The 23,496-nt window shown below is 56.9% G+C and overlaps 1 protein-coding gene across 1 annotated transcript in view; it reads right to left on the bottom strand.

Moving 5' to 3' along the window:
- TBC1D22A (TBC1 domain family member 22A) overlaps positions 1-23,496 on the bottom strand; it is a 263,232-nt gene that overhangs the window by 60,052 nt on the left and 179,684 nt on the right. Inside the window, exons 10-11 of the mRNA XM_068971006.1 lie at positions 21,303-21,378; positions 6,082-6,209 (exon numbers count right to left, since the gene is read on the bottom strand). Of these exons, the coding sequence (XP_068827107.1) occupies positions 6,082-6,209; positions 21,303-21,378 (204 nt within the window). The remainder of the gene's footprint in view (positions 1-6,081; positions 6,210-21,302; positions 21,379-23,496) is intronic.

The following is a 23,496-nucleotide window of genomic DNA, read 5'->3' as shown; positions in this document are numbered from 1 at the left end:
CCTCGCCACCAGAATCATGATGCGCTGGGCTGGCGCCTCTGCCCAGCAGAGCCTCAGCCGCCCTGGCAGAGAGCGCAGAGGCCACAGCTGGGGGCAGACATGCAGGGCATATCCGGAGCTGGGGCCGCGACACCACAGATGCAGCGGCCACAGACAGTGGGAGAGACCCCAGAACGCAACTCGGCCCCTCGGAGCCCCGTCCCCCTCTTCCAGAACACGGGAAGACGGCCGCCAAGTGGGGAAGCCTGCGTGTCCGCGGGGCTGGCTCGCCGCGATGCCCGGCAGCTCCCAACAGCGCTCTGCGGGCCCAGCCTGGGGTGGGTGACAGGTGCTGGTGGCAGCGGTGGGTGCAGGTGACCGAGTCCCCAGCGTTTACAAGCACCCGCCCGGGAAGCCACAGACCGACAGAAAGCTTATCATGAACACTGCACGGCAGCCACTAAAACGCACCCAAACCTGAGAGACGTAACAGGGACTACAGAGATAGACACAGGGTTAAGGAGCTACCGTCAACTGCCTAGGCGAACTCAGAAGAATCACATTCATTAAAAGGTCCGGTGACGACGAGGGTGAAGAGAGCCTCACGCTCCCACAGAGCAGTTCGCGTCAAGACCCTCAAAGGCGTCAGGACCGTTCACCCTGTGAATCTCTGAAGGGACTCTTAGCACAGACAAAACTCACATCGCAGCCACAATTACCCTGCACGTCCACCCCACCACCTGTAAGCAGATGATGATATATGCACGGGTCAGGATATTATCAGGATATTATGCAACCGTTTAAGGCAATGGCTGAAAAGACTAGGGACTAATACAGAATAAAAAAACATTATGACGGGACGATATAACAAATGCAGAGAGCACAACCACATGCAATATGTGAGCGTATTATGTTTAAAAAACTGCTGAGAATAAAGACTGGAGAAACGCCAGCGTGCTTCCACAGCCGCTCTGTATGGCGAGTGGGAGAGTCTCGAGGGGGAGAGTGTTCTCTTCTCTAATGCTTCTGCACACGCTCCCATGGTGAAATAAAAGAATACAGAATTTCAGAAAGCAAGCAGTGAAGGAAGGAGGCCTTTTGGGAATTTAATCACACCCGCAGGTTTATTTACAGTAATGCAGTTGGCACCAGCAAGGGTGCCCAGATGCTCCGTGAACCCAGGTCAGGCCTGTACTCCGATCGGCGGGCCTCTCCGAGCTCAGCGGTTAAGTACAAGGAGGTCTCCGAGGAGCCAGGTGAACGTCTGGGAACCCTGATGCTCACGCGGTGAGAAGAAGCCAACAGCTGGCCCAGGACACCGTCCTGAGATGGCAAATCCTGGGCCCCCAGAGTCCTGGGAGGAGTGAATCCTCGCCAGCAAGACTGTCATCTCCCCGGGGCCTCAGGCAGACCGCTGCCTCCCCCTCACAGTCAGTAACTAAAGGTCACAGAAAATTGGACTGGAAATCTGGAGAATACTCCCTACCCTTGGAACATGTCGGGCCAAGGTCCAGAAAGCAAATCTGTGGCCTGACTTTGACTTACTGAATTTCTTCCAGAGGATGTAAAAATCCAGGCATGAGCAATGCTAGACCCTAAAAGAGTCGCCTGTAAACTCGGGGCACGATGGTTGGGGCTCCGTGTCTTGGCTGCCATAAAAAGAGGGGGCAGACATCTCTGAGATAATCTCATTTCCTTTGGACAAGGTGGGCTTCCCTGGTGGCTCAGACGGTAAAGAATCCACCTGCAATGCAGGAGACCCAGGTTCCATCCCTGGGTCAGGAAGACCCCCTGGAGAAGGGAATGGCAACCCACCCAGTATTCTTGCCTAGGAAACCCCATGGATAGAGGAGCCTGGCAGGCTACAGCCCGTAGGGTCCCAAAGAGCCGGATACGACTGAGGGTCATTTCTTCTTCTTGGACAAGTTGAGGAAAGTTGCAGGATTTAAAAAAAAAAAAAATCAATATAGAAAACTTATTTGCATTTCTGTACACTGACAATGAACTATCAGAAACGGAAATTAAGAAGACAATCCCATTTACAACTGCATCAAAAAGAATAAAATACTTGGGGATAAATTTAATCAAGGAAGGGAAAAATCTGCACTGAAAACCAGAAGACAGTGATAAACGCAGCTGGAGAAGACACAAAGAAACAGAGACACTTCTCATTCGTGGACTGAAAGAGCGAGCACGGCGGAAACGTCCCTCTTACCCAGAGTAGTCCACAGATTCAAGGCCTTCCCTATCAAACTCCCTAAGGCATTTTTCACACAAGTAGAAAAACAAGCCTAGAATCTGTACGGAACCACAAAAGACCCCAAACAGCTAAAGCAATCTTGAGCTGTCCGACACTCTAATGCCACTTAGGAGAAAAGGAACACAGCCAGAAAATGCACTTTCATCTCCCGTCTTTCAGGAAATCCGCAGGCATTGCCCCTCCTGGCTGTCCCCTCCCCGACAGGTCTCCCTGGGGGAGGGCTGTTCCACTCACAGGGAGGGCGGTGTCGCTCCACAGACGCTGGGAGAAGACACTCACGTGTCGTCACCTGCACAGTGGGGCCGCAGTCTAGTGCACACCCCAGAGTGTCTAGCAGGTCGGGGACCCCAGTCACGCAGGAGGCGCACTCACCCCTGCAATCTGGGAGGAAGTCAAGCAGCTCCGACAAAAAGGCGAATTTTGTCCCCCAAGACCGCCAGGCTCCTCTGTCTATGGGATTCTCCAGGCAAGAATACTGGAGTGGGTCCCCATTTCCTCCTCTGAGGGATCTTCCCGACCCAGGGGTCAAACCTGCATCTCCTGTGTCTCCCGTGTCTCCCGCACTGGCAGGCGGGTTCTTTACCACTGAGGTACCGGGGAAGCCCCTCCAGAGAAGACGCATGAAGGACAGTAAGGGAGACGCGCCGAGGCTGGGTCTCCACGGGCAGGCGGGGTCCCTGGAGTCAAGCGCTCCCTAAACGTGCAGCTCAGCTGTCCCCCTCCTGGCGCCCGGCCCACTGTGGCCCAGGCCTGGCCCCCACTACCCTGGGGGCCGGCCCCAGAGCTTGGCCTCGTGGTCCGCATGGCAGCAGGGTGCAGCCATGTGGCCTGGAAACCCCACGTGCTCTCTCACAGCTGGCAGCCCGGTGCGGACCCCGCGTGACAGGGAGAAAGCCCGGGCTTCCTCCACGTGGGGCTGGGGGGCCCACAGGGAGGGGAGGGGAGTGGCCGGAGGACCCAAGCAAGGAAGAAAGAATCCTGGCTGACTGGACGGTCCAGCCCCGAAGCTGCACAGCACACGCGCCCAGACCTTCTGTCTCATCCGAGGTCCTCAGAATCCACACGGAGGGTGGGATGCCTCCTTTTCACCGGCTCCCTCCCACAGCCCAGGCTCTCCGGGAGCTGGATGGGCCACCGCAGCCCCCACAGCAGCCAGCACCCCACCTGTGTGGGCACAGGACACACTCTGGGAGCAGGCTCGTCTCCCGGCCGGCTAGGCCACGTCTGGGTGGTCGACACGCGTACCTGGAGGATGCTCAGCTGCCCCGTGAGGGATTAAGGATTTGCGGAAACCGGGAAGGGCCCAGGTAATAAACACCCCGGTTTAGGGGAGGGTAATCGCCCGATTGCCATCTGATGATTACTATGTATTTCCATTGCCAAAAGATGCAATACAATTTCATGGTTACTTGGGCCTGTAAAATAGAAATACCCCCAATTTTTAAGATATGAAAAGGTTTATGACCAGGGTACTGTCAGTTCAACAATGAGTCCGTCCGTGGTACAAATGAGTCAATTCATGATGAAATTTAATTTCAGGAAAATTAACTCAATAAAGATGCCACAATTGCGCTTAGAGTTTTAATACCTATTAGGAGTTGTAGCGAAGTGATGCAGGGCCACAGACGCTGCACATCCATTTTCGGCTCCTCAAAACGAGACTGACTTAATACCTAATTTATTCATAATGGGGACAGTACTATAGAAAACTTAGTGCTTAAGGAGGGGGGGCCAGGATCTCAGCCCCACCCACCGCAAGTGAAGAGCATTCGCAATTCACGGAATATTAAGCTTTGTTTCCTGCGATGTTGCCGAGACCCATCTGATAGCACCATGCTGCCGGCCACTTTAACAACACCCCCAAATAAACGCTTTATGTCCCAGTAAATATTAGTGGCTAGAAATTCTGTGGCCACTAAGTGCCTAGAAAAGCAAAACCAAACGGGGATCTGGGTGCTGTCTACTGACCAGTCATGGTTTCTGAAGCCAACACTAAAGATTAGGCCATACAGGCTGCGAACAAGAGCAAAGTCAGAACCCGGAGCTTCAGAGCCCAAGGCAGCCCAGGTCCCCCGCTGGGCGTGAAGCACACGGGCAGCGTCGAGAACACAGCTCTGGGCTGCTGTTCCCCATGTCCTGGGAGAAAGCAGCTTGGCGCACGGGGCTGGCAGGGCAGCAGCCTAAGGTCTCTACCCCGGGCACAAACGCAGCATCCAGGCCAAGGGCATGCTTGACAGGGAGGAGGCGCGAGGCCCGTTCAGCCTGCTCAGGGCCCCGGGACTCCCACTCCATCCTCATGGGGTGCCTGCCCTGCAAAGAAGCCTGTAGCCTGGGGCCCCCCTTTCCCAGCCTGTGCAGGCAACTCCCCATCTAAGCCCGTGAAGAGCTGACGTCCAGAGCAAGAAGAACCTTGCCTCCCAGAGCTAACAGTGAGACCCAGCCTCTGCGAGGATCCCACCCCTAGTCCACACAGGGGGCCCGCTCACTGCGAGCGGGGTGGAAAGGCCGTGTGGAAGCCCCAGCACAGCCTCGGCAAACAGCTTCGAGAAAATGGAAAGACGCCAGAATAAGCAACGCCACTCTCGAGGGGACAAAGGTGGTTTGTTCCAGAAAACTCAATCTCCTGAAGAAATGAATTTCATCAAAATCGGTGGAGAGGAGGAAATTTCAGAGTACACCGAATCTGTCAGCGACTTTTTAAAATCTTTATCATAAGTAACTCGAAACACAGACGACAGGCGAGTCCTGAGAAGGAGTGTTTCTGAGACACAGCTGGGGCTCCCCAGGAGTCAGAGCTTCCCTGCCACACCGCCCCCAAACCCAGACAGTGCCGCTGCACGGCGGGGTGGAGCCCAGACAGAGACCGGGCCCAGGCACAGACGGGGCCCAGGCACAGACGGGGCCCCGGGCACAGACGGGCCCCGGGCATAGACGGGGCCCAGGCACAGACGGGGCCCAGGCACAGACGGATGACCGAAAGCTCTTCTCCCGGTCTCAGCTGACCCGGTGACAAGAAATGGACTCTTCCGAAAGACCATGTTTCAGTGGAGACAGACTCTGAAGGCAAAATCAAGTGCAGCAAATAGACCCAGGGCAGAACGTAGCAGGACGTGAGGGTGGAGGACATGTGTGGCCCCTCGTGAGGTGGGAGACAGGCCGGCCCCCCATGGGGAGGACATGGGGCCTGGTCCTCGTGGGGACTCACATGGCCAGCACTGGAGAGGACACGTGTGGCCCCTCATGGGGGAGGACACAGGGCCAGCACTGAAGGGGAGGGTGCGGCCGGCACCCCAGAGGGAGGACATGGGGCCCAGCCCTGGTGGGGAGGGCACGGGGCCTGGCCCTCGTGGGGGTGCATGCGGCCAGCCCTGGGGGGAGGCACCCAGGGGAGACACCCTCGGGGGAGATGCCCCAGGGAGGGGGGGGTGGTCCTGAGGGGAGACACCCTGGGGGCAGCCCTGGGGGTAGGGCACGGGGCCCAGCCCTGGGGGGAGGACACGGGGCCCGGCCCTGGGAAGTGCGCGCGGCCGGCCCTGGGGAGTGCGCGTGGCCAGCCCTGGGGAGAGGACACGGGGCCCAGCCCTGGGGAGTGCGCGCGGCCGGCCCTGGAGGGTGCGCGCGGCAGGCCCTGGGGAGTGCGCGCGGCCGGCCCTGGAGGGTGCGCGCGGCTGGCCCTGGGGAGTGCGCGTGGCCGGCCCTGGGGAGAGGACACGGGGCCCAGCCCTGGGGAGTGCGCGCGGCCCGCCCTGGAGGGTGCGCGCGGCCGGCCCTGGGGAGTGCGCGCGGCCGGCCCTGGAGGGTGCGCGCGGCAGGCCCTGGGGGCGGTGCCCCGGCGGCCTCACCTGGTAGGTGTCCCACAGGCGCACGGTGCAGCGCAGGGGCAGCTCCCGCGTCAGCAGGTTGTTCATCCAGCGGAAGGTGAACTGCAGGTACCGCACCTCGTGCTGACCCAGGTGCCGGTGCACTTGCTCTGCGGAGACAAACAGGCCCCTCGGGTCAGCAGAGCCCCGCCTGGAAACCCCCTCCACCCACCCGAGCGACCTCCCCCAGAGCCAGGACGGACAGGGCCCTGCTGCTCTGAGAGCGGCGCCCCCTCCCGGAGGAGCGCGGCGGAGGACAGGTGCAGCGGTGACGTGACCCGACGGGTGCTGAGCGTGCGCCCCAACCCCGGGAGGGGGGCAGGCCCAGCCCGACCCGACGGGTGCGCGAGCAGGTCCGAGAGCATGGGGGACACGCGGGGACTCCTGGCAGAGCTCGAACAGAGCAAACAGTAGGTGCCAGGGGGGCAGGGCCAGGCCCCGCGGGCACTCAGCACCCCCACCCCCAGGACAGTCGGGGCTCGCGGGGTTTTAATAATCGGGGAGTCAGGTCTGACTCCCGGGTGATGTTTCAGGGGTTGCAGCACGCTGGGCATTGGTTCACGTCCTCTCCTCCCCCAGCCAAAGAGCCATCGAAGGCCCCCCGGGGTTCCCCCACCGAGGACCTCAGTGCTCACAGAGCAGGACCCCGTCTGAGCCCAGCGACTGGCACGGAGCCAGGCCTGGTGTGTGGCGAGTGCCGAGTGCCCGGCACGTTTGTGGATGGGGTGGAGCTGGGCCGGAGCCGGACGTGGCTCAGAGGCAGGGGCTGGGCGGTGCCCACGGATGAGCTGCCTGGGACCGCCGGCCAGGGCCCCTGCCTGCGGGGCCACTGGCCTCGTCAGCTGAAGCAAAGGAGACCATTCACCAGCGGGGAGAACAAACAACTCCAGGAAGTGCCTGGGAGGCATGCGGCACTTTTCTAACATAAACGGCGAGCAAACAGGTTTGGAAGAGTAAACACAGACTTCTGAAACATCTGTCACTGAAGGAGCCCGCCCCAACAGTCAAAACGGGCCCTTTCTCTCCTCAGCAGCTCCGCCTGAGTCCGACCCCACCAGGCGCCAGGGAGGCCGCCCCGTCTCAGGCTCAGCCAGAGAAGCCCATCCCAGCCAGGGCGCCAGGACCGACAGCCCACTGGGCAGCTTCTGCCCACAGCATGCTCGCCTGGGCCCGTGTGAGGGCAGGGAGGGGGCCCGGCCAGGGCACATGCAGCAGCACACACTCAGGACTGTCCGTCGCCGCGTCCTGAACGAGCCCTGTGATGCTGGTCAGGCCCACAGAGCTGCCCGCTGTCTCCAGGTGCCAGCACTCTGGGCACAGCCAGGGCGTCTTCAGAACGAGGCCCATGGCGTCAACTCCACGAGGATGTGGGCAGAGGTTCCTCACGGATCAGCTCTTTCCAGGACGGAACGGGGGCCCCCACGACCCCAACACCTGTGACCCTGAAGCCACAGAGAAGGCAAGGCCAGCACCCTGCCCTCCGGGAGGTCAGAGGACAGAAAGAAAAACGCAGCTCTGAGCCCCAGGTCGTCTAGTTCATCGGAAGGGCCCTGGGCTTCTCTTCTGCCCGACGCAACCCCACACTGCCCAGAGGAATGAAGCGGGCAGCCCTGGGGCCACCCAGCGGGGACTCGAGCTTCAGCCACGAAGCTCTGCAGGACCTCGGGGGGGTGGTGTCCTTGGGGAGTGCCTGCCCGGCAGCCCGCCCCCTGGCCCGGCCATCCCAGATGACTCGGGACCAAAGGGGTAGCTGTGCCAGGACAGCAGCGGGCGCTCCGTGATCACATGGACGTGGCCGCTCCTCACTGAAGACCTATTTTCTTTGAAAGCAATGATGAAGACGGATACAGTGGGCCCAGCACCGATCCCCCCCACCCCCCAAGCTCCCAACGCATACAGTGAACGTCCAAGAAGGCTGCCTCCTGCTCTGAACGTGCTGAAAAATGGATGCCTAAGCTCGAGCCATTACTTCCCATTTATACACATCGGGGCCCAGTGTATATGCTGGAGTCGTTTCTCGTGTTGTGTAAATAACTGTGAGCAGATGCTCTGTCACCGGTAAAGGTAATTTGGCTAGTGATAACTCTGGACTAGAAATTTCCACGTCACTGGAAACAAGAAGGGCTGTGCAATGCGTGAGCAGGCAGGCATGATGACCGTCACTGCTCAGGCCCTCCCGCGGCGGGCCGGGCACTCACCGCCGCTGGGTCACAGGATGCAGGCTGGGAGGTCTGCCCAGACAGCACGTCTCCCTTGATAAAAACAAACCAGGCATGTGCACTGCGTCCTGAGATTCACGCCAAGAGGGAACACGCCACGTGTCCCAGGGACTGGGCACACGTGAATGCACACGGTTCACGCGGGCCCAAATGCTGCTGAGACTCACCTTCCCAGAGAGCAGGCCTAACTGCTCACACACAGAAACCCAACAAAGAAAACCGCTCACGGGGCTCCCCCCGCCCACCCGAAAGGCCGAGCGCAGGCAAACATCACGCTTCTGCTGGGCGAGAAGCTGCTGGATAGGCTCTGATTTGGGGGTGGGGAGCAGATTTCAATTCTCTAATCAGCTAAAAAGAACAAAAACAAGAGCCGCTGACCATGAACAGCCCCCCACCCACCCCCCATGAGGCTGCCGCTCCCATCCTGACTTCCCAGGGACGCGGGTTCTTTACAGGGAGGGAGGTAAAGACACTCATTCTCTCCAGCCACTCGTAACCACCAACAAAAATGGCTTCAGGGAATCATCTCGAGACCAGCTTTGATGGCCTACACTCAGAACCAAGAGGAGTCTTTCTTCTTAAGGTCGAGGGGACTCGCTCTACTGCTCTATTTGGAAGTCTCCACTTAAAAGTTAATTAACTGGTCTCGGTTTGGCAATAAACCTGGAGCATCAGTCTTGGGTGGAGGGTCGCAAAGATGTCATCATTAAAGAGCAAAGAAGCTAAATCGCCGAGCGGGACCTCAGGCGCTCACCTCTCATCACCCACCAGGGTGGTCATCATCGCTTCCCGAGTGAACACGCCCCCACCTGAGCAGCCGGAGGTGGTCCCAGTGTGGCCTGCGGAGCTGGGACCAAGGCCGGGGCGCGTCTCTACCACCAGGACCCACCCGCCTCCGGCCCCCGAGGGGCAGCCCAGCCCCCTCCTTCCTGGGGCTGCCAAGTGGGCTGGGTGGGCGGTGGCCAGGCCACCTGAGGGCCCCCCTCTAAACGGGGAGTCTTTTACAATCCGGTGTAAGTGCAGGCCTGGAAGGAAGAACTCCCGGAGCAACTGTTAACATTTCATGTCCTCGCACAGGACAGAACGTCCTCGCCGGTCAAAGCCAAAGTGCGCTGTGGCTCTAGGCCTTAAGGCCCCTCGAGTCCTGCAGGGGAGTTGAATGTGGTCCCACCTGCCGGCCACCAGCCCCAAAGCCCTCCCGGGACCCAGCCAGCCCCAACACGGGAGGAGAGTTGGCTCCTGATTTTAGGAAAATAAATCTCTCTCTACCAGCTCAGGCGGGACAAGCTTCAACTGGGAGGAAAACACAAGGGCTGGGGAGGCATGGAGGCCCAGAAAGGACGGAGGAGAGGGAGCAGAGACGGGGATGGAGGGTCCCCAGCTGGCAGTCCAGCCCAGCTCGCCCCAACAACACCCTGGCCGTGGAGACGGCGGGAGGGCCAGCAGGCCTGAGCCCGAGGGCCTGGGACCACAGAGGGAGCCTCTGGGACGGGGCTCCTGCAACAAAGGCAGGCAGGGGATGGGAACGGGGGTCAGGGGGCGGAGGGCAGGGGGCAGGGATCAGAGGGCAGGGGGCGGGGGCAGGGGGCAGGGATAGGAGGGCAGGGGGCGGGGGTGGGGGACAGGGGGCAGGGATAGGAGGGCAGGGGGCGGGGGCAGGGGGCAGGGATAGGAGGGCAGGGGGCGGGGGCAGGGGGCAGGGATAGGAGGGCAGGGGGCGGGGGTGGGGGACAGGGGGCGGGGGGCAGGGATAGGAGGGCAGGGGGCAGGGATAGGAGGGCAGGGGGCGGGGGGCAGGGATAGGAGGGCAGGGGGCGGGGGGCAGGGTTACGGGGATGCTGAGCCACTGACCCTTCGCAGCAGGCTGGCCCAGCCCTCCCCCACAGCGGAGCCGAGCCCTCCCAAGAACTCAAGCGGGCATCGCCCCCTCCCTGAGTACCTGACACCACCAGGGGTGCCAGGAAGTGCATCTGAGTGGTGGTCCCGGGGGTCAAGGCTCTCGCACAGACAGCACCCGGCCTCCACAGCAGCACCGGTCAGTGAGCGGGAGGAGCCAGCCGGTCCAGGAGGCCTCGGGCCCCAGTGTGGAAGGCCCCACTCAGCCAGTGGTGGGAGGGTGGGGGGGCAGGGGGTTCACACTGAGGCAGGACGCATCTCAGGGAGGGTCGGCCCTCACCGAGCAGCCAGGGGTGCCGCCGCCTGCCCTGTACACGCAGCGCTGCTCCGTCCTCCACAGACGGCGCACTGGCTCAGATCGTGAGCTTCCCACCCGTCCGACCACCCATCCTGCGGCCTAACGGCAAGAGGGTGCAGAGGGGAGAGTCTCGGCAAAATGAAGGCCTCCGAGGAAAACTGCATGGTGCCACGAACGTCCAGATACTGGAATAACCAACGTGGAACTGCTCTAACCCCCATGCCAATCAGGCTCCCTGTAAACAGGCAGCTTCATTTTCAAACTGAACAAAAGCAATGAGGCCCTAGATGCTGGGGCGCCCTCCTGAGACCGAAGCGCAGCAAACACCCTACTGGCAATTCAGTGACCGGTACCGAGCTTGCGGGCATGCAGGCATGCTGGGCGCCGTGCTGGAGGCAGGGACGTGGGGATGCGGGCGCCTGCAGGAAGCCAGGAGAAGGGAAGTCTGCTCTGCCTTCAAGGAAGGCAAGCTCAACCTCCTGCCCTCCTCCATCCTCACGGGCAGCCCCGCAGGCGGGGCAGCAGAAGGTACAAGTGCTGGCAGGGGCCCCGTGAGGAAGGTGGAGGCCTGGCGGTAGGCACCCCCAAGCCACGGCCACAGGCCACCCCTCCCCAGGGAACCTGGGGTGGGGGCGGGGCACACACGACTCTGCGCCAGGACCCACGGGACCCCGCGTGGCTGGGAGACGGCTGGGCGGGCTCTCTCGTGTTCAGTCCAGAGCTGGATGCCACACAGAGACCATCCTGTCCATGGGGGACAGAGAGCAAGCAGGGCTCCCATCGTGGAGAAGGTCACGCACACCTTGCCGGAGGTGCTGGGAAACACCAGGGCAACACGCAGAGAAAGACCTGAGGGCGTGGCCTCATACGCTGTAGGCGCCGAATAGATGCTAGCTGCCATCACTACTATTATCACTGGCGGCAGCAGCAACCAAGTTCAGTCAGTGACAGAGGCTGAACTAGAACCTACGGGTTTATACACTGTTTTTTAGACGACAGGAAACTGCCTCTACTTCTTTTTTTGGACCAACTCAATGGGCAAGCTAGTGGAGGTGATGGAATTCCAGCTGAGCCATTTCAAATCCTGAAAGATGATGCTGTGAAAGTGGGGTACTCACTATGCCAACAAATTTGGAAAACTCAGCAGTGGCCACAGGACTGGAAAAGGTCAGTTTTCATTCCAATCCCAAAGAAAGGCAATGCCAAAGAATGCTCAAACTACCGCACAATTGCACTCATCTCACATGCTAGTAAAGTAATGCTTAAAATTATCCAAGCCAGGCTTCAGCAATACGTGAACCGTGAACTCCCAGATGTTCAAGCTGGTTTTAGAAAAGGCAGAGGGACCAGAGATCAAATTGCCAACATCTGCTGGATCATGAAAAAAGCAAGAGAGTTCCAGAAAAACATCTATTTCTGCTTTATTGACTATGCCAAAGCCTTTGACTGTGTGGATCACAATAAACTGTGGAAAACTCTGAAAGAGATGGGAATATCAGACCACCTGACCTGCCTCTTGAGAAACCTCTATGCAGGTCAGGAAGCAACAGTTAGAACTGGACATGGAACAACAGACTGGTTCCAAATAGGAAAAGGAGTACATCAAGGCTGTATATTGTCACCCTGCTTATTTAACTTCTATGCAGAGTACATCATGAGGAACGCTGGGCTGGAAGAAGCACAGGCTGGAATCAAGATTGCCAGGAGAAATATCAATAACCTCAGATATGCAGATGACACCACCCTTATGGCAGAAAGTGAAGAGGAACTAAAAAGCCTCTTGAGGGAAGTGAAAGTGGAGAGTGAAAAAGTTGGCTTAAAGCTCAACATTCAGAAAATGAAGATCATGGCATCCGGTCCCATCACTTCATGGGAAATAGATGGGGAAACAGTGGAAACAGTGGCAGACTTTATTTTTGGGGGCTCCAAAATCACTGCAGATGGTGACTGCAGCCATGAAATGAAAAGACGCTTACTCCTTGGAAGAAAAGTTATGACCAACCTCGATAGCATATTCAAAAGCAGAGACATTACTTTGCCAACTAAGGTCCATCTAGTGAAGGCTATGGTTTTTCCTGTGGTCATGTATGGATGTGAGAGTTGGACTGTGAAGAAGGCTGAGCGCCGAAGAATTGATACTTTGGAACTGTGGTGTTGGAGAAGACTTTTGAGAGTCCCTTGGACTGCAAGGAGATCCAACCAGTCCATTCTGAAGGAGATCAGCCCTGGGATTTCTTTGGAAGGAATGATGCTAAAGCTGAAACTCCAGGACTTTGGCCACCTCATGCGAAGAGTTGACTCATTGGAAAAGACTCTGATGCTGGGAGGGATTGGGGGCAGGAGGAGAAGGGGATGACCGAGGATGAGATGGCTGGATGGCATCACGGACTCGATGGGCGTGAATCTGAGTGAACTCCGGAGCTGGTGATGGACAGGGAGGCCTGGCATGCCGCGATTCATGGGGTTGCAAAGAGTCGACACAACTGAGCGACTGAACTGAGCTGAACTGAATGGGCATGAGTTGCAGTAAAGTCCGGGAGTTGGTGATGGACAGGGAGGCCTGGCGTGCTGCAGTCCGTGGGGTCCCAAAGAGTCAAGACATGACTGAGCGACTGAACTGAACTGAATAGATCCCTCTTCCCCAAAATGCAGCCACATAGCCATGTGGGTTTTCAGCTGAAGGCATGTTAGGCAGACTGGACACCTCCTACTAGAGTGAGAGCCCACGGCCACCTGCCGTCCGCTGGCCCCAGGCAGGCACAGCATGGAGCCGCTGGAACAATCAGGACACTGGCCACGGGGACCACGCCCCAGCCTGGGACAGAGAGATGGCTGGGGAGGGGTGCACGGAGGCACCGCCGCACCCACACGCCTTCCTGAGCCCATCCTCCGTGCCCATCGCTGTGTCCCCAGGGCCCACACCTCCGGTGAGACATGGCCTCTGTCCCCTGTGCTCAGATCAGCCAGGCCGGGGCCTGCTGATGCCAGCAAGGGAGGGGAGCGTGTACTGCTCAGTGCTGCTCACTGAACATTCCACAAGCTAGGGTCGCTCTGGCAACTGATTTATCCTCTGCTCTCTGAAGGCTCACCTTGTAGCAGTAATAAAAATATTTTCACTTGGGTGGTAATAAAGCTGAATCTAGTTTACTAGCTGTAACTGAATTCTATCTTGAAAGAATAAGTCAATTTTAACCTTACAATGTAGTCGAGACAGCTTTCAGAGAAATTTCATTAAAATCGCATTTAACCTAAATTTAAAAACACAGGGAAAGGGAAAATGCTCACGCAGATTAAGGCTTTAACACAAGAAGGTAGGACTATTCTCCATCGATGCATATGGGCGTTGTTTTTTCCCTAAGGGTGAAATGTAATTGCTAATAATAATGATGGGCAGCATCCCGCTTGGAGCCCGCGGTCCGCCAGGCAGTATCAGCCGCGCTAACGGGCGCGGACTGGATGGTTAAGGGTCAGAGGAATGGACATGGGGCTGGACTGAGGCGCCTGCCAAGGGAGGCCTCCTGCCAGGTCCCGCACGCTGGGCTGAGCAGATTCCCCAGACTAAGCCCCAACCGAGGAGGGCTAGCCCGCCCGCCGTTACCTGCCCACTCTGCAGCTGGTAAGGTTAAAATGATGATGACGTAACACGGGCACAGGGCTGGCTGAGCTCACGATGTGCCAGGGGCCGTTCTAAGCATCTCATCTGCACTGACCCTCCCAAGGGGACTATACTCACCACTCAAACCCACTGCCAGGCAGCAGAGCAGGAATCTGAACACTCTGGGTCCCACCCTGCGCTAAGAGGTGGTCCAGGACAAGCCAGAGGCCTTCAGCAAGAAGGATTTCCGAGGAGCCCAAGGCAGGCCCCATGTGCATGCCTCCTCTGACCCTTAACCAGCCCGCCGTGTCCGCTCATGGGGCAGCAGCCCCGGCAGCAGGACAGAAGTTCAGCACCTCCTCTCCGGCTCCCCCCACAGTGTGAGGTCGACGGGTCCCTCGGGCGCCCACCAGCGCACACGCCCCCAGCCTGTTAGTGCCCCAGCTCTTTAGTTCCCAGGACAACAGCCCCAAGGAAAGGGCTTCCGGGGCCTCCCAGGAAGGATGGGTGTCTGCTCCTGCGGGGCACAGGGGCATCTGGGCAGTGGGCGGCCCACCACACGCAAGCCTGCACACCTGCCCCCACCTGAGCCAGCCACGGCCTCTGCTTCCTGCAGCTTCGGAGCAGGTGAGCGCACTGAGAGCGTCCGAAGTGCAGGCAGACGGGCGGCCCTTCTGCAGACCAGCCCTGCACACAGGGCACAAGCTGTGGAGCCAGGGAGGGGGAAGAGGGGCCCACGTCAGCCCAGGTCCCCGGCCCCACCCCCAAGCAGCTCTGGGTTCCGCAGGTGCCCAATAATGCACCAAACATACCAAAAATGGTTGCAGCCATGAAATTAAGAAACACTTACTCCTTGGAAGAAAAGTTATAACCAACCTAGATAGCATATTCAAAAGCAGAGACATTACTCTGCCGACTAAGGTCCGTCTAGTCAAGGCTATGGTTTTTCCTGTGGTCATGTATGGATGTGAGAGTTGGACTGTGAAGAAGGCTGAGCGCCGAAGAAGTGATGCGTTTGAACTGTGGTGTTGGAGAAGACTCTTGAGAGTCCCTTGGACTGCAAGGAGATCCAACCAGTCCATTCTGAAGGAGATCAGCCCTGGGATTTCTTTGGAAGGAATGATGTTGAAGCTGAAACTCCAGTACTTTGGCCACCTCATGTGAAGAGTTGACTCATTGGAAAAGACTCTGATGCTGGGAGGGATTGGGGGCAGGAGGAGAAGGGGACGACCGAGGATGAGATGGCTGGATGGCATCATGGACTCGATGGGCGTGAGTCTGAGTGAACTCCGGGAGTTGGTGATGGACAGGGAGGCCTGGCGTGCTGCGATTCATGGGGTCGCAAAGAGTCAGACATGACTGAGCGACTGAACTGAACTGACTGACCTGAAATTCAAATTGAAGTGAGTGTTCTCTTTATGCTAAGTCTGACAGTGCTAAACCTAGGTAGGATTCCTTCCCGGTTTTTCCTACAGGAGTAGAAAGCAGAGCTTGGAGGGCAGTCCCAGCCTTCCCAGATAGCCTCAGGAAGGTTTAAGAGTGTCGACAGAACTCCTTCTGGGCCACAGTCACAGGCCACCCGGTCCAGAATGGTCCACTAATGACAAGGTCTATCCTTTTCCCCCTGGCCCACTGGGGCCTCAGCTTTATGGTTCCTCCAGAGCTGAGGGCAGAGCCCCAAAGACCATGGCTTGCAAAGGAGTCCCAGGCCTTTGGGGATGGGAGTGCCTGCCTCCTCCCATCCCCTCCCAAGGCTGCCCAGGACAGACACTGTGCCCGTGGGCTCCCCAACCAGGAACCACCCACGGGTGCCCCTCTCTGTGCCCATTTCATTCCCCATGGGACAACTCGCTCATCTGTGAAGCAATTCTTTAAGATCTGATTTTCAGTCTTCTGAAAAGAAACCCAGCATGGACATAACCAGATTTACACGTCTGCTGAGGCTATCTTCAGATATTTCTTTTTAATACTGAAATAGGATCTCATGGTTTTTTCATCAAAAGATATGGCGAATGTTCCACTTACATTACCTTGTGTCACAAAAGATGCGTGAGCTCAGAATACAAAGTGGGGGCTGCCCCACGGGGGGCCCTGGCCCCAGGACCCAGCCACAAGGCTCTGACTGAAACCTCTCCACAAGCAAGGCCAGGGGCCAAACCTGGGGCCCCTAGGGACCAGCAACCTTGAAGGCTAACATTGGGTGTGAGAGACATAATAATAAATGGGCAAGGTGTGCCACTCAGATACACCCCCAACTATGGAATTTCACGTTCAGGGTGTGTCAACATGGCAGGTGCAACATGGAGTTAAAATTCAGCTCTAGAGCTCTGTACATTAAAATCCTATCAGCCCGCTGGCGTGTTAACGTATGTTTACTATTGAAGCAGTAAATTACCAAATGATTGGTGTGAACTGTTAATTTTACGCACAAGCATCACTCCCTAAGTAGGGAGCAGACTGACGTTAGCAGAGATGCTGAGGGCACGCACGCCTGCCTCTGCCCCACTCTCTCCACTGCGCCCTTCCCCTGGCAACAAACCCCGCCTGGCCCGGGCATGTAGGCACATCCCTGTCCTCCCAACTTTCCACTTTCGCCGCAGCCCGTGACTCGGTTTGGCCGATGAAATGCAGTTGAGTGCTGGGGACCACTTTCTTTTGAAGCATTAGGAGTCCATGAACAAGCCCCCAAGTTTTTCCTTCCATCACAGGAATCAGGCCAGCAAACTCCTGAAGGCAGCTCCTCTACCAGCCTGAGCTCCCAGGAGAGGAGGGCATGGACCAGAACCGTGGCCAGGCCTCAGATGACTTGCCCTGTGGGTGGGGAGCTCACAGGGAGACGTACAGGCCGTCTGTGGGGGTCAGACGCGCTTCCCTGGTGGCTCAGACAGTAACGAAGCCGCCCGCAACGCGGGAGACCCAGGTTCGATCCCTAGGTTGAGAAGGGCATGGCGATCCACTCCAGCGTTCTTGCCTGGAGATTCCCATGGACAGAGGAGCCTGATGGGCTACAGTCCATGGGGTCGCAGAGTCGGACATGACCTGGCACACACACAGATGTGGGGGTCAAGGTCAGGGTCAGGTCTGTTCGGCCAGCAACAGGGGTATCTGGCATTCCACCCAATGCAGACCTTTATCCTAAGCTGCCCACACTCCCACTCTTTTTCCCACAGACGTTTTGCACTGACCACCTGACTCACCCCAGACTGGATGGGGTGCTGACCTGCTGCCTTCCAGGAGGTCTGAAGACCACAGTGATTGTGTCCCTGGTTGAGCTGCGAAGGGAGGTCTGTGTGCTTGGTTTGCGGTCCTTCCTGATTACAGTTTCTTAGAAACAGCGAGAAAAACAATTCAGATTTAGGTGGCCTCTTGGACTTTCAAATTCATTCTTGGATATGAATATTTTTTGCTGGATGTAGACCTACCCACTCCAGTATTCTTGTCTAGAGGATTCCACGGGCAGAGGGGATCTGGTGGGCTACAGCCCATGGGGTCGCAAAGAGTCGGACACGACCGAGCGACTAACCCTTTCACTGTTCAGACTCTAGGGTGACAGCTATATCCTTCCAGTGCATGGATGATATCTGCTTGTACTTCTGTTGAGAAGTCAGTTCTCATACAGCCATTCTTAGGAAATAATCCTTTACGCTAGCTGCTTTAAGAATTAGTCTTCGAATAAATTTTACTGTTGTGTGTTTATATAGTTTTCTCTTTATTCTCCTGGAGATTCAGTGGGCTCTTCAGTCTGTGAACTGGCTTTTTTCAGTAGTTTGGGAAAATACATCATTATCTCCTCAAATTCTGACCCTCTCTCTCTCCTCTCTCTGACTCTAAATAAATAAATATGAGGCTCTCTAGCCATACCCTTGACATCTTTTGTTTTCTGTATCATCCCTATTCTCACCGCTCCACGCTTTATTTTGGCTATTTTCCTCCCATGCATCCTCCCCTTCACTAACTTTCTCTATAGCTGTGTCTAATTTGTTAAATCTGTACCCTGACTTTTTCATCTGGTTATCATATTTTCCACCTCTCATGTAAAATTACATAGTTTCTCATTAGCTGGGCAAATATTTTCAAGACTCTCTATTTTATATTTCTTCACACACAGTAAAGAGAATGGTTTCATGGCCTATGCCTAAGAATTACGGAAACTTGACATCTTGTGGGCCTTCTCATCTGTTCCTTCGCTTTCTTCACGCTGAAGAGGTCTAGCATATATTCTTAGCTTTGACTACATGTAGATCATTTTACATGGGAAAAAAAAGAGAAACAAAGCTAGAACTCTCTGGTTTAGCATCCTCACAGAAGAGGGCCAGGAAATTTTTGTCCCCTTGTTAGCAGCTCAATGCTTTTAAGAAATCTGTTTTCTTTTTACCTTCTTTGCTTTTTCCTCTTTCCTTCTACCTCCCACCCAATTTGTTTGTTCGTTTCAAAAAATAATCTTATGCATTGTTTCGGTCTCCTGGGTGAGAAATCTGGTTGGAGTTAGGCAATGGCACCCCTCTCCAGTACTCTTGCCTGGAGAATCCCATGGACGGGGGAGCCTGGTGGGCTGCTGTCTATGGGGTCGCACAGCGGCGGACATGACTTGAAGTGACTTAGCAGAAGCAGCAGCACATTGCCACTAGATGAGCAAGGCTCCCCGCCCTCACCTTCTACATCCCCAATCAAGTGGCTCAAGGCTCCATCCCTCATTCTGTGGGAAGTTCTAAAACTCCCGCTCAGAGATCACAGGTGACTCCCCTGGCGCTTCTCAGCAGCCAGCCGCCCTCTCTTGAGCCGATTACCACCCCCAGGGCAGTCTCTCAGGCCACTGCCCCTCACCCTTCCACCTGGCCTCCTTACAGACAAAACCCTCTCTCTTCAGTCAGGCCAGCTTTCTGTTTATGGAGCAGACTGCTTCTAAAGATCTGGGGGTAACAGAGAGTAGGGTAAAGCGCGACTCAAAACAGAAAACTGCTTGGGAGAGCTTTCCAGAAACTCTTTAGCCAGTCGTCACAGAGAGAAAATGAGACAGTGACCCTGAGCTCCCAGCCCCTTCTGCAGCCCCCCTGCCATCCACGCTGCCCTGGCACAGTCCAGGCCCCCGAGCCGTCCTTCAGGGGGACAGTGAGCAAAGGGGCCGGGATGCCGCTCCCAGGAGCTGCTGCTGAGAAAAAGCCAAACCCTCCCAGGAGGACAGTGAGCGAAGGGGGCCCGGGGACGCCTCTCCCAGGCGCTGCTGCTGAGAAAAAGCCAGACCCTCCCAGGAGGACAGTGAGCGAAGGGGACCCGGGATGCCTCTCCCAGGGGCTGCTGAGAAAAAGCCAGACCCTCCCAGGAGGACAGTGAGCGAAGGGGGCCCGGGACGCCTCTCCCAGGGGCTGCTGAGAAAAGCCAGACCCTCCCAGGAGGACAGTGAGCAAAGGGGGCCCGGGACGCCTCTCCCAGGGGCTGCTGAGAAAAAAGCCAAACCCTCCCAGTTCAGACACTTTCTGCCTCAAAGGCCCAGCAACTCTTCTTCTGAGGCTGTCACAGAGGTTCTTTCAGGTCTGGCTGGAAGAACAGTTACAGACAGGTTACCCAGCTTAACCTGCTACCAAACAGAGCCTCCTCTGTCGTGAAGCACGGATCATTTAAACAGAACCACCGCAGGATGAAAACGCCCTCCTCAGAAGCCGCGGGAAAATAAACGGGGTTTACTGAAAAGCCCAGGCCTGGCTGGGGCTCCTTCGGTTGCTGTGGGTGCTCTTTTAAACAATCACCCAGTGAATCTCTGATGTGCTGCTTCTGAACCACAGCACCAGAGAAAATCGATTCAAGCACTTCCCAAACTGCGGCCCTGGAACAAATGAGCACTAACCACACGTTTCTAACCTCCACAGAAATGCAAAATCCACCTTCTCGGAGAAACAGAAGAGGAGCCACTGAGTGTAATTCACGGCTCCTGCAAGTCGTACTTCAAAGACCCAAATGAGGCTGGGGGGGCGGGGAGGTGGGGAGAGGTGTGGAGCTGCTGGCAGGGAAAAAAACCCAACAGCATCCAAAAAAAGATGGCCCCGCGAAGTTAGGAACAAACGTACATAAATGCAGCTACATAAGCAAAAAAACTGTGCTGTGAATAGGTGGCTGCCAAGCAGCTAAATATATTGAATCAGATAAAGTATTATTGGAAGAACCGTGCAGAACTTCATAATATGGAAATTAGGTAATAACCATTAGACACAGCTGAAAATCAGATTCAATCAAGGGACAGAGTGGAGTTGATAATTTGTATGACTCCGTTTTATAATGTCATTCGATCGTTTCCCAAAAAGAGCCTTTGTTGGGAAGAGGGGGACAGATACGCTGTCTACTGCTGAGGGTACAGCAAGGGCAAAGGGGATGTCCACACCCTTGGAAGGCGGCCCTGGAACGCAGGTGGCTTGTCTCTGCTTTGAGCAGAGTGCGACATCTCTGCAGATCCGGTGAAGTCACCCGTCGAGGTCATGCAGGGCTCGGGGTGACAGAGCCTGCCCCCCACCGGCACACCGCTGCTAACCGCCTGGTGTCACAGGCCCACGCCCAGTTCTGTGTGGTATCACTCTGTTAACGCTCTGCTCATTAATTTAACAGACGCTCAGGAGGGTACGCTTGGAACGGGCCAGCATCATCTTTCAACGTTCACTTAATTAAACCCTGCTATTGCAATGTGACAGTCAGCACATCACAGGGGGAATTATTTTAAGGACGAAGGTAGAATGTATCTCAAAGCCCCCACTTACATATGAAAGCATAATCGAAAGCGGCCGGCACACTCTATGATTTTTCTGTAATATTAAAGATGTTATTTTTCCGACTCGGTAATTAATTGGATTCAGTGGAGAAATTACGCCGGCATCCTTGATAGCAAAATGACGTGCAGAGGCAGGAACGCTGGGCCAGAGGCCGGCCATAAACAACCAGGCTGCCGCCGGATGATGACAACCGCCAGCCTTAATAAGAGTGAGGGCTGCCTGCTTCGAGGACGCGCTCATTACTTCCTGCAAAGGGACGGCGCTGAACTCTGATTATATCACCTTCATAAAAGGAACGGGAGTGGCTCCAGCCCCAGCAACGCCCGAGTGGCCCCGGAAGAAGGTGCAGCAGGGGTGGGGGTCCCAGGATGACTGGGTGAGCCTTCCACCCCCTCCTCCGCCGCCCCCCGGAAAGAGGGGCACCCCGGACGTGGGCTCACCGTCAATGCGGCTCACGAGCTCTTCCAGCATCTTCACTTTCATCTGAATCCCGGGTTGGGCGAATGTATAGTTGTCCTGAGGGGAAAATAACAGGGAATATCATAGGCGTGGAGGATAAAACCGGCTTTCCAAAGGGGGACAGGCAGTGGGGACGAAGGTGGACGGTTTGACAAGAGGACGAACTCACAAGGTGAGCAGCACACGAGCAGCCTCCTGGAGGCCGCGTCACACCCCCCGCGTGCAGGTGAGCCGGAGGTGAGCTCGGAGGTTCCCGAAGTCACCCTCCTGGGGAGTATTTAAGGGGCATTTCTATGCCTAAAGGCAGAGATTTACATTTAAATGGAGTCCTCTGGAAGTTGCTCTGGCCAGCAGAAGGGCAGAGTGCGCTCAGCACCGCAGAGGAGCTGATGGGAACCCAGGACCTGCCCGGCGCTACTGGCGTCAGGCCTGCCATCGGAGGGCTGAGGACACGGTCACGATGTGAGCACGGAGAGAACAGGGGCTTCAGTCTCAGGCACTCAGGTGAAGAAGTCCATAAACTAAGACAGGAAAACCAGCGCGGCCAGTGGGCAGCGGGGGAGGGGCTCCAGTCCGGCCGACCTGGAATGAGAGCCCGATGCCTTAGATGCTGTGAGACGTTAGCGAGGAGCAGCACGTCTCTGGCTGCAGCTGCACCATCTGTAGCGGGACAATGACAACGCTGCCCGTGGGGCTGCTCTGAGGCTTCACGGAGGCACCGTCACTGGCGGGCGCCAGGGCTTCGGGAACAGGAGGCCCGGCGCCGCCACTGCCACAACCGGAGAGCACATGTCGGCGGGAAGCCAGGTGGCACTTCGCCCCAGGGCGCCCCGCAGGCCAGCCCTCAGGAGCCTCAGCCTGCACACAGGGACCGTTCTCAGGACGAGGCTTTCGGCTGCACTCCTGCAGTGACAGATTCGCACTCACTGGCTGCGGGAGGCGGGGTAGTGACCCCACAGAGTACCCAGGGCCTGATTCCCAGCAAGGTGGGGTGGGGGTGAAGGTTGCTAACCAACCAACTGGAACACGGGAAGTACCCAGGGTCACCCAGGTGGGCCCGGTATGACCGGGCCCTCGGACGTGGCGGCAGGACAGTCAACATCAGGGAAGTGAGGATACCGGCCCCCACTTGGAGGACAGACGTAGGGGCCAGCAGACCAGCAAAGCAGGCTGGACAGAGGCCAGGGAGCAGCTCATCCCTGGAGGCCCAGGAAGGACATGGCCTGGCCCACACCGTGATCCACACCTTGACCCTGCCCTGGCCCCAGGCCCCAACCCCTGTCTGCATTCTGACCTCCAGGACTTGCTGTTGCTGTTCAAGCACTAAATGGCGTCCGACTCTTTGTGACCCCGTGAACTGCAGCACACCAGGCTCTTCCAACTTTCACCATCAGCCAGAGTTTGCTCAAACTCATGTCCATTGAGTCAGTGATGCCATCCAACCGTCTCATCCTCTGTTGCCCCTTCTCCTCCTGCCCCCAATCTTTCCCAGCATCAGGGTCTTTTCCAATGAGTCAGAGAAGGAAATGGCAACCCACTCCAGTACTCTTGCCTGGAAAACCCCATGGATGGAGGAGCCTGGTAGGCTGCAGTCCATGGGGTCTCGAAGAGTCGGACATGACTGAGCAACTTCACTTTCACTTTTCACTTTCCTGCATTGGAGAAGGAAATGGCAACCCACTCCAGTGTTCTTGCCTGGAGATCCCAGGGACGGTGGAGCCTGGTGGGCTGCCATCTATGGGATAGCACAGAGTCGGACACGACTGAAGCGACTTAGCAGCAGCTCTTCGTATTATGTGGCCGAAGCATTGGAGCTTCAGCTTCAGCATCAGTCCTTCCAGTGAACACTCAGGACTGATTTCCTTTAGGATGGACTGGTTGGATCTCCTTGTAGTCCAAGGCACTCTCAAGAGTCTTCTCCAGCACCATAATTCAAAAGCACCAGCTCTTCGGCGCTCAGCCTTCTTCATGGTCCAACTCTCAGGTCCATACATGACTCCTGTACATGACCTCCACGACTGTGAAATGACAAACCCATGTGGTTGCAAGTCACAAGGCGCTGTGCCTGCGGGTCCTTGAATATGAGGGAGTCCTGTTGGTTCAGGGGGGCGTGTGCTGGGCTGGTGCTGGGAGAGAACGGCTTGTCCCCGGGGAGACACGGGTGGAAGGGGATGG

The sequence above is a fragment of the Capricornis sumatraensis genome, chromosome 4 (genome assembly GCF_032405125.1).
Source record: "Capricornis sumatraensis isolate serow.1 chromosome 4, serow.2, whole genome shotgun sequence".
Classification (NCBI taxonomy): domain Eukaryota; kingdom Metazoa; phylum Chordata; class Mammalia; order Artiodactyla; family Bovidae; genus Capricornis; species Capricornis sumatraensis.
This window is presented reverse-complemented; position numbering and strand designations above follow the sequence as displayed.